Source organism: Phyllopteryx taeniolatus, chromosome 20 (genome assembly GCF_024500385.1).
Source record: "Phyllopteryx taeniolatus isolate TA_2022b chromosome 20, UOR_Ptae_1.2, whole genome shotgun sequence".
NCBI classification, from domain to species: domain Eukaryota; kingdom Metazoa; phylum Chordata; class Actinopteri; order Syngnathiformes; family Syngnathidae; genus Phyllopteryx; species Phyllopteryx taeniolatus.
Genome location: NC_084521.1, coordinates 4,045,579 through 4,061,385, shown reverse-complemented (window position 1 = coordinate 4,061,385; position 15,807 = coordinate 4,045,579). Strand labels below are relative to the sequence as shown.

General features: G+C 40.3%; 1 protein-coding gene across 4 annotated transcripts in view; it reads left to right on the top strand.

Moving 5' to 3' along the window:
• The window catches only part of asap1b (ArfGAP with SH3 domain, ankyrin repeat and PH domain 1b), a 46,726-nt gene that overhangs the window by 23,921 nt on the left and 6,998 nt on the right, over positions 1-15,807 (top strand). For 3 of the 4 annotated variants that reach the window (XM_061758824.1, XM_061758822.1, XM_061758823.1), the window contains exons 8-22: positions 241-316; positions 415-501; positions 2,976-3,076; positions 3,859-3,928; positions 5,179-5,266; positions 5,387-5,435; positions 7,524-7,690; positions 9,510-9,643; positions 11,246-11,337; positions 11,419-11,605; positions 12,744-12,829; positions 13,838-13,953; positions 14,033-14,100; positions 14,448-14,555; positions 14,625-14,853. In XM_061758824.1, coding sequence (XP_061614808.1) covers positions 241-316; positions 415-501; positions 2,976-3,076; positions 3,859-3,928; positions 5,179-5,266; positions 5,387-5,435; positions 7,524-7,690; positions 9,510-9,643; positions 11,246-11,337; positions 11,419-11,605; positions 12,744-12,829; positions 13,838-13,953; positions 14,033-14,100; positions 14,448-14,555; positions 14,625-14,853 — 1,658 coding nt within the window. Of the gene's footprint in view, positions 1-240; positions 317-414; positions 502-1,958; positions 1,968-2,975; positions 3,077-3,858; positions 3,929-5,178; positions 5,267-5,386; positions 5,436-7,523; positions 7,691-9,509; positions 9,644-11,245; positions 11,338-11,418; positions 11,606-12,743; positions 12,830-13,837; positions 13,954-14,032; positions 14,101-14,447; positions 14,556-14,624; positions 14,854-15,807 lie in introns of all 4 variants that reach the window. The other variant, XM_061758825.1, reaches the window with a different exon arrangement.

The window sequence follows — 15,807 nt, the reverse complement described above, 5'->3', positions numbered from 1 at the left end:
TGTTTTGCAGGGTGCTCAAATTATGTATTAATTTTTAAAAAATTATATTGTGTATGTTTTATTTGTATAATTTAAAACATAAAAAATACATACTTTTGCTAATGGAAACAGCTCTTGTGGGGTCCATTTCCCCAAAAACTATAAGCAGTCTGCCTTAGCCTTATTGAATATTCACATTATGAAACAAAATAAAACAATCGCGCTATACATTAAACATGAAATGGAATCTGTGCTGTCCAGTTTCTTCCAAGATGGCTTGAAGACGGCAGACAAGCTGAAGCAGTACATCGAGAAGCTGGCGGCCGACCTCTACAATGTAAACACCACGTGATGGCGTTATCTCTTGCGCTAATGCATTTCCACACTCACTCGGTACATTTTTTTTTTTGTCACCGTTGCATTTTCTGCGTCCAGATCAAACAAACCCAGGATGAGGAGAAGAAGCAGCTGACCGCCTTGCGCGACCTCATCAAGTCCTCCCTCCAGCTGGACCAGAAGGAGGTAACACACACGCACACACTTTTTACCCACATTTCCACAAGCCCAACACAAGCTAAACAAAGAACTGAATTTGTCTGCATTAGTACAGCGATTCACCAAAGTTGTACAGTGAACCTCCACTACATTGCAGATTTTAAAGCAATTGTTTTTTTCTATGGGTTTTTACAGTATACAGGCAAGTCCGAATTTAGAGTCGTGTGCCTTCAGTGTAGTTCCACGTTGTGCCGCAACAGGCTGGGCACCGCTGAGGTCCACTGGAACAGATGCAGCGTAATTAAGAGCAAGAAGAAGAGGCAGAAAGGGTCCCAAACTACTGTAAGCTCCAGTAATAGTGGTTGTTTCCACAGAGCAGAGAGAATAAATGCCCGTGAGTATTGCTGTATACTCTGTTTGTATGTGTTGCTGCTCCGTGTGCGTTAAAGTAGCAGTTGTTGGAAGGTTAATAATTACTGGAGCATCTATGCTGATTGCCATTAGCCGTCTATGGAGTTTCACATTATGTTAGTATTAAGATAGCGGACTTTCTTTAGATGACATTTTTTGGTTTGGTTGAACAGTTGGGTGTTAAGATATACATTTTGATTCTGTTTTTGTTGTATACTCTGTTTGTATGTGTTGCTGCTCCGAGTGTGTTGTTTGTAGTTTTACAACTACTGTAACTTCTATGCTAATGTCTGTGAGTTTCACATGATATGTTAGCATGGCGCTAGCCAGCGGACTTTTGTTAGACGGAATTATATTGTTTGGTTGAAGGTTTTGGTGTTTAAATACACAGTTGAACTCTTTTGTTGTATGCTCTGTTGGCACTGTATGTGCTGCTGCTCTGTGTGTTAAAGTAGCAGTGTTTTGAAGGTTTCTAGCCACCATAACATTTATGCTCCTTTTTGATAGCCAGTCTATAGTGTTTCGTATTATATATTAGCATTAAGGTAGCGGACCTTTGATAGGCGAAATGATATGGTTTGGCTTAGCATTTTGGTGTTTAAATATGCGATGTTTAATCCTCTTATGCGTCAGTTTTGTTGTCCCTCTTGTTTTGGAGAACTTTATGAGCAAGTCTTTTCGTTTCCGCAAAGTGATGTTATACGATCGTCTCCCATTTCTTGACAGCAAGAGAGAGAGAGAGAGAGAACAGGCACAAGGGAATACTATACTATACAATGTGTTCAAATTCCAAACGTGTGGAACGGTTATTGCAGATTTTCACCCATTGCGGGGCAATAATCAGGGGTTCACTGTATTTACATTCTTGTGCATGTCACACCACATTATCACAGCCACTCGGTGTAACTTCCCTTGGCAGTTAACCCCCTACGCTATGCGCTATTTTTTTAAAACATGCAAGTATTGACACACAACACATACACACGCCTGCACCTGAGCTGGATCTTACACACCTCTCCCCTCTATCTCCTCCCTCCCTCCTCACTGCCTTCTTCTGCTTGTCTGGAATCAAGTCTAGAAGAGTAAGTGGTGCTGCTACTGCGGCATGTGGCGCATGCTGCCATTTTGTCTGTGCCGCGTGACTTTGAAGAGTGCACCACACCGCACGCAGCATGCTAGGGGAGACGTTGATTGTTTGCGGGAATGCTGACAGTCGGGTATGGTCATGCAAGCAAAAAACAGCTGAATGCTGAACGGAAACGGCGAGGTATTGCGTCGCTGTTTCTCATCGGCTGTCAACGATGATTGACAAAATGTGCATCTTATTCGGGATAGGTGTGCTGTAATTTTTGTTTGGTCAAATACTCGTCATTTCCGAAATATTGAACTGTTTCCTGAACTGATTCAATGCTAACAGCGAGTAATACCATCTCGTTCGGAACAGGCGTGCTATTATAACTTGTATCTTAGGAGTTTTTCGAGGAATGAGCTGTCACTTGGTCAATTTATTTATTCGAGAGAAGTAGGGGGGGGAAATAGCACAGCGTAATTGAGGTTCTGTAATGCCCTCGCATGTGGGCAAGGAGAGCCAGTAACAGAAAAATGATTGACATTTGAATTCATTCCAATGGGAGATACATCTGTTTTAAATGAACATTTTCCACATAGACGAGTCGTGGCATCGCCATTTCTCATCGGATTTGAACTGTATGAAAGAACAAAACGTGTCTCATTCGTAAAAGGCGCGCTATTCATTTTGTCGAGCCAAATATTGGAACTTTTTTCAGAAGATGCTAAAGTAAACTGTCTCTCCGTCACCATTTTCCTTTGCATCGCAGTTTTGCGTGCTCGATTGCTGGAAGCTGTTACATATCGACCAGCAATGTATTGATACTTTGATGTTTACTAGTAGTACTAGTTCTAGTCGTAGTAGTATCTCGTGGCATTCTTCGCGCAATTTCCGAGGCAATGAAAATGTAAAGTCAGGGGATGTTTTGCTGCATGTTTGCGTGTCGCATGTTGAGCAAGCAAACGGCGCCGCTCTTTAGTCGCGCAGGTTTAATTTTGCCGTTTGTGTGTGTGCTTTTTAGGACTCGCAGAGTAAGCAAGGCGGCTACAGCATGCACCAGCTGCAGGGCAACAAGGAGTTTGGCAGCGAGAAGAAAGGCTACCTGCTGAAGAAGAGTGACGGGTAAGGCCACGGGCGGGCAAAGTATGGCCCGCGGGCCACTTACAGCCCGCTCTGTTCTTTAGTCCAGCCCACCCAACATTAGCAAGAGTAGTACGTACATTTTTTTTATGTTGCACAGGGAAGACTCACTCAGTTAAAATGCACAAATACAAACATACAGAACATTTGAGGTATTTAACATTTTTTTATACACACTTTAACTTTTGTCTCTTTTTTTTAACTGCATCGAGAATGACCTTGCCCATCTCTCCATGTTAAAAATCTAATCTGGCCCTTGTTGAGAACAAATGTTTGCCCTCCCCTGGGTAAGGCGCACATTAGTGTGCTGTGAGAGATCATCAAGTGTGCTGGTGAATTATCCAGTTGCACCTAATTGGTCTAAAATTTTTATTTTAATTGACCATCAATAATGTATCTTTCTTCATCTTCCTATGCCAGCGACGTATAGTGACAGGCAGAACAATTAAATGATCTTCCAGGAGATGGCAGTAGTTACAACTAACCAGCGTATCCACCTGTAGCCATTCATAGAGTAGAATAATAGCTTTGTGTTTAACGGAGCAGGCCCAGATTTCTCTACAAGTAAGGAAAATTTTGATCATCATTATGTCAGTATATATAATTTTTTGTGCCATTTTTGTTTGGTGGTGTGCTGTGAATTTTTTTATTTTCTATTTTTTTTTAAATGTCAAATATATATATGCATGCCTTGGCTCAATAAAGGTTGGGGAAATATTGCTTTAACTAAAAGCTTCCCACCGTCTCTTTTGCACCACTCGCAGGCTGAGAAAGGTGTGGCAGCGAAGGCAGTGTTCGGTGAAGGGGGGCATCCTCACCATCTCCCATGCCACAGTGAGTGCACAACACACACGCGAGCGCACACACGTACACACACACAGGAACTCCCTGACCCCCGTCCCTTCCTCACGTGCGACCGTGGTGTGTGCTCTCTCCTCTCTCAATCTGGTGGAATTGACATAGATTGGTTGCTATGGCAACCCTGTCCCCCCCTTCTCCTCCGCCTGCTGTTCCTGGGTGACTCATCTATTGATGTGCGTGCGCACTATCGCGGCGGCGTCACCGCGCACTTGTGCCGCAGCGGCCATATTTGCCTCCCCGCGGACGCATTTGAGTGAATTACTTGATTTTCTTGAAGAATGTATGTGCATAATAACAGTGATATGAAAATCTGGTTCTAAGTCCAGTGCAATGATCACATGACGATCTGGACGGATATCACAGCCGAGGTCGCCTCGAATGTGATGACATCATCGCTGTACTAAAAGTAGCTCGGTGGACGTGTTCGTCGGCGGAGATGTGAACTGACATTTTTTTTTTTTTTTTTTTTTTATCTCACTGCACGCTCCAGTTCACTTATACAAGAGCTTGTTTGGACTGAAATATAAAAGTCGCTTAACTCTTCATTTAAGGAGGCCTATGATTCATCCATCCATCCATCCATCCATCCATTTTCCGTACCGCTCTATCCTCACTAGGGTCGCGGGCGTGCTAGACCCTATCCCAACCATCTTCGGGCGAGAGGCGGGGTACACCCTGAACTGGTCGCCAGCCAATCGCAGGGCACATCGAAACAAACAACCATTTGCACACACATTCACACCTACGGGCAATTTAGAGTCTTCAATCAACCTACCATGCATGTTTTTAGGATGTGGGAGGAAACCGGAGTGCCCGGAGAAAACCCACGCAAGCACGGGGAGAACTTGCAAACTCCACACAGGCGGGGTCGGGATTTGAACCCCGGTCCTCAGAACTGTGAGGCAGATGTGCTAACCAGCCACTCACCGTGCCGCCCCCTATGATTCATTTATTCACAATTTTAAAACCATTCCCTTGTGTCGTAGTAACATGTCTGTCACACGCTTTCGTCAAAATAAGAAATATGATGCCAGAGTGATTTAAATAAAATTTAAAAAAACAGCGGCCAGGAAGTCAATAAAACATTTTAACTGGTGAAGGCAGCACTTTGTACACTACCAAATTGTGCACATGTGACGCACTGAGTATGTCTTAAAATCATGAATGAATAATGGTGACCGATCGGTTCTGAAATAATAATATGGAGCGTGTGTTTCTTGCAGTCCAACAGGCAGCCGGTGAAGCTCAACCTCCTCACCTGCCAGGTCAAACCCAGTGGGGAGGACAGGAAGTGTTTTGATCTCATTTCTCGTAAGTGTGCACACGTCGCAATTTGAAAACATCCCAGTTGGCTCGTTGGATTTGTAAATGTTAAAATCTGTCAGCCTTGGCAGAACAGTTGCTTATTACGGTTTCCGAATCCCACTACAGATAACCGGACATATCATTTCCAAGCTGAGGATGAGCAAGAGTTTGTCATGTGAGTACCTCTACTTACTTCAATCAATTAATGAATCAGTCAAAGTTGTAATTCTTCATTTGATCAAGTAGGGGTATGATGGTACATGTACAGTGAACCCACATTTATTGCGGAAATACTTTCCAGACCCACGCATCCTGCAATATAGAAACCATATTTACCCCTCCCACGTGTTTTTTTTTTTTAACACATTCAATCTTATTAAGACACTTAAACTTATTAAAACACACATTTTAAAGTACTCCTAAACACCTGTTCTCCCTGTCAAGAAATTGGAGACCATCGTGAAACATCACTTGGAGGAAAAAACAAAACTCTTGCTCGCACAGTTCTCCGAATAAGAGTCAAAGCGTGCTTGCTCCAAGCTAATTATTTGTCACTCTCAGACAGTTGAAGTTTATGATAAAACTGACACATTAAACAAAAGAGAAAATGTTCAACAAAACCATATAATTTCATCTAACAAAAGTCCACTACCTCAATGCTAACATATAATGCAACAAGCCATAGACTGGTTAACAGAAATTAGCATAGTTGTTACGGTAATTATAAACCTTCGATATTCTTTGTCTTAATTACACTGCATGGCTTCCAGTAGTGCTCATTGCTACCCAGCATGCTGTGGCGCAACGTGGTACTGCGCTGAGGATGTTCACCTCTAAATTCGGACTTGCTTGTATACTGTAAAACCAATTTAAAAAAAAGATCGCTTAAAAATCAGCAATGTAGCAGGGGGCACCAATGATGAACCACAATATAGCTGGGGGACAAAGTACATGGAAATGGATCTTTAAAAAATAGAACCATGAAATGCGAATTGGACCTGCAGTGTAATTCCAGTCCCTAAATGCATTTGTCGAGATGGGAAGCTTCTTTGTTGAATTTATTCAAGCGATGCCACAGAGGCCTTCCCATTGGTGTTTTCCCTTCCTGACGTCTTTGGTGGTTGTCGGGCTTCTCAGCGTTCCTCTGGGATTCACGCCGCTACCTCGCCGTCACGCACGTTGTCTGCGGCAGTATATTTTTATGAAATATTCAGTGTTCCCTAGCAGCAGCCCGGCAGACCCAACCCACCCCCACGCACCCCCCAACCCCCGCTCAATTAGCAGCGTGTTGTCAGGATAGGCACGTTTTTTGTTTTGTTTTTTTGCACGCACACACCTCTTCTGTTGTGTGCGAGCAGATTGTGCCATGTCGGGGACTGCAGGACGTCATGTTTGAAAGGCAGGCACGGTGTTTCCCATCTGCGTGCTGTAGAATAGCCACAGTGTGTGCCAATGTGTGTCTTTTGTATGTCTTACCTCATTTGTAATTACAAAAAAAAAAAAGAGTGCAGTTATCCAGACTGCATGTAGTGTTTGCCTTAATAGGTACCCATGCACAATAATGCCAACATTCTGCATTTACAAACATAATAATGTTCACTTTTGATGTTAAGTGACTAATATATTAATTGCACAGGCCACAAATGGTAACTCTGTTCATGAAGGGATCATTATGAATATAATAAATTAAATAAAATTCAATCAGCTTTTCTGCGTAACTGTTTCTATCCATCTTTGTCATGGACTTCTGTTTTTGTTCATTATTATATTTTCAATTTGGAATGTATTGATTTTTAAAATGTATTTGCTAGTTATTTTGTATTCATTTTATTATTTGTATTTATATTGTTATTTTTTTATTTGTCATTATTTTGTTAATTTATTATTATATTAATATGTTACAGATTTATTTATTTCATTACATTAAAAATGTAACTAAAAATGTCTGCTACTTTACTAATGTCAGAAAAGGACTACTAGAACATCTGAACTTGGGGTTAATCAGAGGCAGGTCTGCACAATTTCTATTTTATTGAAGCAAAAAAAATCTATATTTATAATGTCACTACTGTGTGTTTTTATAAAGTACAATATTATAGCGTGAGCACACATTACAAACATTTTTGTTGAACAAACTCAAATTAAACTAATCATTCTCAGGGCACCATAGGACTTATTTAGTGAAAAAAATCCTATCGTGTGGGTAGTGATTTTGTTTTTTTGTCACCAACTAACTAACCAATCACGACCTCCCGACGCGCAGTTGGATCTCGGTGCTGACCAACAGTAAGGAGGAGGCCCTGAACATGGCGTTCCGCGGCGAGCAGACCAGCGCCGGCGAGGACGGCCTGGACGACCTGACCAAAGCCATCATCGAGGACGTGCTGCGCATGCCGGGCAACGAGCTGTGCTGCGACTGCGGCGCGGCAGGTGCGTGTAAAAAGAAAAAAGAAAAAGAAAGACGAAAAAAGACTTGCGCATTTCTAGGCTTCTTTTTCCCCTCATCATTACATCACATTGTTACGTAAGTCACACATGCAACACGGAGGCCTGCTCGCATGTCAAGTCACATTGTTTTTATTCTAATCTCCCCGCTGGTATTAAGTGCAGCTAAAATGAGAGGTGGCCATCTCATCCAAAAATATTCTCCCTTCCCTATGCGGCTTTAATCGGCAATGCTGGTCACACCGTTGTCATTTATCATGTGCAACATGTGTCCAGCTCACATCTGTGCTTGGGCGCTGCCCCGTCTGCATGTATGATTCACTGCTTTCTTTTTTCTTTTTTTCTTTTTTTTTTTTTGGGCTGTCTCTGACATTCCCACCCTCCTCTCTCTCTTTCTCTCTCTCTCTTTCTGTGCACACACCGCAGGATGAGCTCAAAAGCGCTGAGCTGTCTTTTTCAAATGTCCCACATTGCATCAAAACATCAGGCGGCGCTGCCAGTAAGTCATCTCTGCAGTGGAAAATGGGACAAAAAAACCTAGCTAAATCTGAAAAAAAAAAAACATGAGCGATGGATACATAAAATGTTACGATTAAATTAAATCTTTAAAATGTAAACGCTTTACTGAGGCTCACACTCACCCATGCATATACCAATGGGTGGCAGCCTCCGCTCTAGGCACTGCCAGGCCCGCTGGGAGCAAACTTAAGGTTCAGTGTCTTGCCCAAGGAGACTTGGATAGTCGGAGCCGGGATTTGACTCACTGACCCATCGGTCACTGGACGACTCGCTCTACCAACTGAGCCACAGACACCTAAACAGATAAGGTTTCTTTATGATTGTCCGATGCGCAATTTAGAAAATATTAAAAATTACATGTACATATGCAGAGTTAAACATATTTATAGCATCAATTTAATTCAATATTTAAAACATCCTTATTTAACTAGGTCAAATATTAATAAATCAAATTTTATAATTTAATTTTAAAAAAGTAGTGTTGACACTCAAAAAAACAAAAAAAAAAACAATCATGTATAAAAGAAAAAAAATCGGAATAAATAACGAGCGGTATTATACTCCTTTAATCAGGAAAACTAGCAATCTACAGTATTGTGCATCGTTATAATTCAATGGGCATTGTGCTGCTTCTTCTGGTGTGTGCACAAGGGAGCAATATAATATATTGACATACTCCACAGATTTGATGATGAAACAAAGAGGAAGACCAAAGCTGCAATAATATTTGTCGTTATTCACAGAGGATAAAGAATATATGTCTGTGTGTGAGTGTTGTTTTATGCTGTCTGCATGTGTTACTTCCACTTGTGTTCAAATATAAGTTGTTTAGAGGTTTAAAACTGACTCAACTCTGATGCTAGTTTTGTTAGCCCCTCTAAGGCGTTTTGGCTTGTGTGTTATCATTAAGCTAGCAGACGTTCAGAAGACAAAGAAAGACGGTTTGGTTCACTATCTGCCAAACTGTTCACTGCCGCCCCCAAGTCGAGGTCCTACTGTAAACCGATTTCTTCTCCATAATGATCAGAAACTTGAATTTTACGACCTTTTTGTAACACTACAAACAAGCAGCAATTTAATGTGATGTCTCTCAGTAGATACGGTCTGTGTGTGTGTGATTAGCCGGATTTTGAAGAGGTGAATCCTCCCCGCAGTCCTTCAGCATCGCCATGGCAACCGTGAACTGTAGTTGAACCCGCCGTGCCGCGTCGGATCAGATGACGGCAGACGACACATGAGCGCATATTTCTATTCAGTCGTTGCTCTGTTGTGCGTTGGCCTGCAGATCCAAAATGGCTGTCCACCAACTTGGGCATCCTGACTTGCATCGAGTGCTCCGGCATCCACCGAGAGATGGGGGTGCACATCTCCCGCATCCAGTCCATGGAGCTCGACAAACTGGGAACATCAGAACTCTTGGTAGGTCAATCAATCACTGGATCGATGAGTCCCCATGGAGGCAATTAAAAGGCATGTGGACACGTTAAAAAGTACAAACAACAACAGTTAGTCCATTGATATAAAGTGAAAATATTCACACATTTTAAAATGCTTAAGTGCAAGTCTTACATTATATTTATCTTTTCCTTTTTATTATTTATTTAATAAAGTGGTTGTATCTTACCAAGGAAAAATTACATTTGTTTGTTTTAGTTTGTTTTATTTTACTAATATAAATATATTTGAAAATGGATAAATACAATGAGATTACGTAATTCAAACAATTAAGTATAATTATAAATGCCCATTTAAAATGGATACATTTTGTGATTACACAGGTCAAACAAAATGGCGAAAATTTGTTGTATTGAAAAATATTCATTCATTCATCTTCCGTTCCGCTTATCCTCACTAGGGTCGCGGGCGTGCTGGAGCCTAGCCCAGCTCTCTCAGGTAGAGAGGCGGGGTGCACCCTGAACTGGTCGCCACCCAATCGCAGGGCACATAGAAACAAACAACCATTCGCACACACATTCACACCTACGGACAATTTAGTCTCCAATTAATGCATGTTTTTGGGATGTGGGAGGAAACCGGAGTGCCCGGAGAAAACCCACGGAGGCACGGGGAGAACATGCAAACTCCACACAGGCGGGGCCGGGGATTGAACCCCGGTCATCAGAACTGTGAGGCAGACCCTCTAACCAGTCGTCCACCGTTTCACCCGTATTGAAAAATATATAAAATATAAAACATTTTAATACAACCCTTATCAATAAATATTTAAAATATAGAAATTTAAAAATCTCCTGTCATTGCAAAAGTACAACAAAATGTAAAAAAAAAAATGTGAAAAATAAAAGAATTATATACACAAAACCTTAATTTAATTTAGTGCTTTTGAAACAATCACAAATACATAATTAAAATATAGAGCTATTTTGTGTGCAATTCTCATATTAAAAAATGTATTAATAAATTAATAAACAGTGGTCATATATTATTTACAATGGAGAAATTGCCAAAATAATATAATAAATAATTAAATGAGAAATAAATTCAATAAGACATTTTTGACTATAGAAATATATTTACTTTTCCTGGGTGTGTTTTAATTTTAGTTCTCTTATTGAAGAACAAATAAGGGATAAATAACATATAACACCATTAAAACAATATTAATATATATACACAATTGGAAATAAATAGTTTAAATATAGAAATATAATTACTTATAATACTAAATACTAATACTAAAAGTATGTACAAATTATATAACTAAATTGAATTAAAAATAAATAGAATTGGAAATAAATATTTGAAATATATTTGCAAATATAGTTATAATATCCTCTATGTGATTAAGTATTATTCTCTTATTAAAAAATACCAATAATCAAAACTGGCTAAAATACAAATAAACATTGGCTCCATACCGAAATGCAATATATTCCTAATAATAATAAGAAGAAAGTTTTGTAGTGTTTGCATTATGCTGCTGCTTTTATTCTCTAACACCGTAATGACTCGTATTCAAGCTCTTCTTGTCCACCTGAACTTGTTGTTCTTTTTGTCCTGCAGCTGGCCAAGAATGTTGGGAACAGTAGTTTCAATGAGATCATGGAGGGCAACCTGCCTTCCCCTTCACCCAAGCCCACCCCTTCCAGCGACATGTGAGTGCCCTCGCAGGCCAAGCGGCTCGGGGAGGAGGAAGAGGACAATGTTCTAAAAATATTTCTTGTCGTCCCCGTCAGGACGGTGAGGAAGGAGTTCATCAACACCAAGTACGTGGACCACAAGTACGCCAGGAAGACGTGCTCGTCGGCGTCGGCCAAGATGATCGAGCTGTACGAGGCGGTGCAGTCCCGGGACCTGCTGGCCCTCATCCAGGTCTACGCCGAGGGAGTGGAGCTCATGGAGCCGCTGCCCGAGGCGGGGCCGGTGAGTCCCGCCGACCGACGCCGTTATGTTTCGGCCTCGCTTCTTTTGCTCGTTTTTCAAAACAAAAGCTTGCTGGCTGCTTGATTGGATTCAACGTGACATAAGTGGGTCGAGGTTTTTACAAGACAAGATGTGCTACTTTTAAAAATGCATGAAATTCTTTTGAAAATCTCAAATAGCCTATTGTTGAGTATATATATTTTTAATTAGGGTGGATTTTTTAAAATGAGAAAATAAACAAATTGTTAAATTAGAAATAAATATTAAAAATATTGAAACATTGCAATAAGATTGAATGTTTTTTAATAAAATTATACAAATTAATTTAAATACAAATATTTTACAGGTACGACGCAGAAATTGTGAAAATATTTTTAAATATGTAAGTGAAATTGAATAATTCAGTTGAATTAAAATTATAAGAAATATTGGAAGAATATATTATTATTATCAAACAATATGTACATTTTGTTTATAAAATTCAAAAATATATTTTAAAAATATATATATCACCGGGACAAGGTAAAGAAATGCAGAAAACTTAAATTATAAATTTGATTAAATATTTGGATTTAGTTTCATTTTTAAAAAATCTTTTTTTATATATATATATATATATATATTTAAAATGATCTCAAACCATATTTAAAATATCCTGGATGTGCAAGTCCAATTGTTGCATTAAAAAGTAGTAAAATACTTAACAATATTTGTAACATGTTTATCCAATAATAAATAAGTATTTAAAGACAAAATATTGCAGAGAATTCTAAAATATTAAAAAGATTATAAATACAATTTTTAAATCATTTGATTTAATTCAAAACCGTTTCACTCTTCTGCTTACACTTTTTTTTTCCAAACATAGACTACAATTGTAAGCTGTTGATTTGTCCTTCATCCTTACTCAAGCCACTGTTGGTCTTAAAGTCATCACATTTGAAGGGAAATTTATGGCCCTCGTGAAGTCAGTTGCAGCCTGGCAGGTGTATTTTATTTTTAGGAGCCATTTTGTTAATGGCGGCTTGTTGTTGAAATGCTGAAGGGGATGCTGACTGAGCGAGTGAGAGAGCGCATGAATGGATGCAGGCAGGCCACATTTAGACTCACTGCTGCTGTGTTTGTCGGCCCCCTGCAGGAAGCGGGAGAGACGGCACTGCACTACTCGGTCCGGACCGCCGACCAGACCTCGCTGCACCTGGTGGACTTCCTGGTGCAAAACAGGTATGCCTCACGTGGACTGAGGAGATTAAAAAAAAAAAAAAACGTCCAAAATGTAGGCAGTAAATGTGAAAGCGATAGGCGAGGTGCCTCGGTGTGCGCTAAAGCGGCGGCTCCGAGCTCGACTCCCGTTCCCACGAGGCAAAAAGAAGTGGGTCAAGTGCTAATGTATTCCTCTCTCGCTTCACAACCTTAACACATGCTAATATGGCTTCAGTGCGGCTAACACAATCTTTGCTTTTTTGGCCTTTATTTATTTTTTTAAATACGACATGTTTCACCCAAGTTGATGGAGGACAGCTCGGATTTTTTATTACATTTGTTCGTTCCTCCTCCCATTCTGGAAGTGACCAATTTCTGTCAGCCAATCAAAACGCTGCACTGAGTCTAGCTCCGTCCTTTTGGTATCACACCTCTAGGCTTGGTCCAAAATGGAATATATATTTTTTAAATATAATAATATATATACCATAGTAAAACATATAATTAAATACAATTTAATGATGTACAATTAAACAATATTAATATTTCTATATTTGTAATTCTTTCAGAAGTAATATATTGTATTTATTAATATTATAAAATGCTAAAAATGTATACTTAAAATCTAAATATGTCACAGTAAAAGCCAATGAAATGCAGAAAATGAAAAAGGGACAATATAAAATATAATGAAAATTCAATAGTATTATTTAATTTAAAACATATTACAGTAAGAAATAATTATTAAAATTATATATAGTGAAATTGCAGACAAGTTTAAATGAAATAAATGTATGTAATTATGAAAACTATATACACCCTATCAATGTAATTGTGGGTAATTAAACTGCATTTTGTAATTTTGTTATTAAATGATAAAGATATATTTTAAATCTAGATATTTCACAGGTAAAATGTATTGAAATGCGAAAATAAGTCAAATGAAATGAAAATTAAATCTGACACCAGTGGAGTAAATCATCCTGACAGACTGATTGTGTGTTTTTTATGTTTGTGTTGTAACGCTAGCGGTAATCTGGACAAGCAGACGGAGTGGGGCAACACGGCGCTCCATTACTGCTGCATGTACGAGAAGCCCGAGTGCCTCAAGTTGCTCCTCAGGGGCAAACCGGCAACCGACATCAGTGAGTGTGCCTGCTCCCCACCCATCCCCTCACTATTTGCGTGCCTGCGCGGAACTAATCGTTGGCATGTGCCCCTCAGCCAATCAGAACGGGGAGACGGCGCTGGAAGTTGCTAGGCGACTGAGGAACGCTCCGTGCGAGGAGGCGGTGAGTGTTTCGCGCCCTCCTGGAAAGTTGGAACGTTTAGATCGAATGCATTGCAAAAACGCTTCATACTGAGGCACGATTAAAGTACAGTGATATGTCGATTTACATGTGGACTGACTTACTACGGGTTTTTCTAGATATAAGCCATCGTGTGGCAGATTTTTTTGTCTCCAGTTGCGAGAAAAAAAAATCATAATTCATTAATTCTTTCATTATAAACATATTCATTAAAATAAGAGCATGACTCTTACTGTCCAAATTGAGGCGCATGCAGCAGGTCGTTCTCAATGAAGGTGCTGATTTCAATTTGGATGGATTGAGATCGATTGGGTGTGTTTGCTCGGCAGCTGGTGCAGGCCGCAGAGGGTAAATTCAACCCTCACATCCACGTGGAGTACGAGTGGAGTCTCAGACTGGAGGAGATGGACGAGAGCGACGACGACCTGGACGATAAGGTGCGAACGCCGCGCTTATTCACGTCCGAGAGCGAGCGTTGACGCGCCCGATTGCGTGTCGTCCCGCAGCCGAGTCCCATCAAGAAAGACCGTTCGCCGCGTCCGCAGAGCTTCTGCCACTCGTCCAGCCTGTCGCCGCACGACAAGCTCTCGCTGCCGGGCTTCATCAGCCAGCGCGACAAGCAGCAGCGTCTGTCCTACAGCGCCTTCACCAACCAGATGTACAGCGCCTCCACTGACCTCACGTCCTCGCCCGTGGCCGACGGCCCGCCGCTGCCGCCCAGGAACCAGGGAAAAGGTTCGGATAACCGCCGCTCACTTGTCATTTGCGCTTTCCCCAAAGTTTCTCATTTCTAACAGAACAGCCAGCTGTAATGTACACATAGTTGTGTTCAGAATAATAGTAGTGTTTTTCCTAGTCGGAGGCCTAACCAACATGAAAACCAGAGAGCTGTCTTGGAGTGAAAAACTACCAATTGTGGAGAATGTTATCCCTCTGGTGTCCTGAGCGCGAAACGTTTATGTTCACTGTAAGGTTTGGGTTTTTCCTGCCAAGACAGCCTTTGTACTAGTTTAAGGTGAAGCGGGAAAACCAGAGCGCTGAAAAACAAGCAATTGTGACGAAAGAAACCATCAACCGGGGAGGTGTAAATATCAAAGTTAGATCCGTAAGGTTCGCTAACATCTGTAGGGGGAAAATGAGCAATTGTGAAGCTCAGAGACGATCAATCTGGGGAGGGGAGTGTATAACTCCCTTTTTAAGAGCATTGTTATTACTCTGAACACCTAATTGTTCAAATAATTGGACTTGTACAATTATAAATAAGTCCTCCCTAGCAGAGGGGGCGCCCCGATCATGTTGAACACTTGAACAGCCATACTTGTCATTGAATTCATTTTTGAAGTCTTATTTTTCCTCAAAATGAACTGTGAACTTTCACTTGTTTCTCATTGGAATCAAGATAATAATGACATTGATATTCAAACAAAAAATAAAATGTAGTTTTAACCGGAGAACAAAATTGTTGTCCTATATTTTCTGCATTTAAAATTTTGAATTTTCTGAGGAAATGAACCCTTTAAAGGGCACTAATACTTTTTAAAATCAACCGAAAGAATACATGTTCAAAAAAACATTTACAAAAAATGGAAGTATTTATTTCTACAAATGGAACCCAGAAAAATGTAAAACATAAAATAGAAATTTAAGTTGAACTCCAGAAAAACAATTTTCTGCTCTTCAAATTTCGAA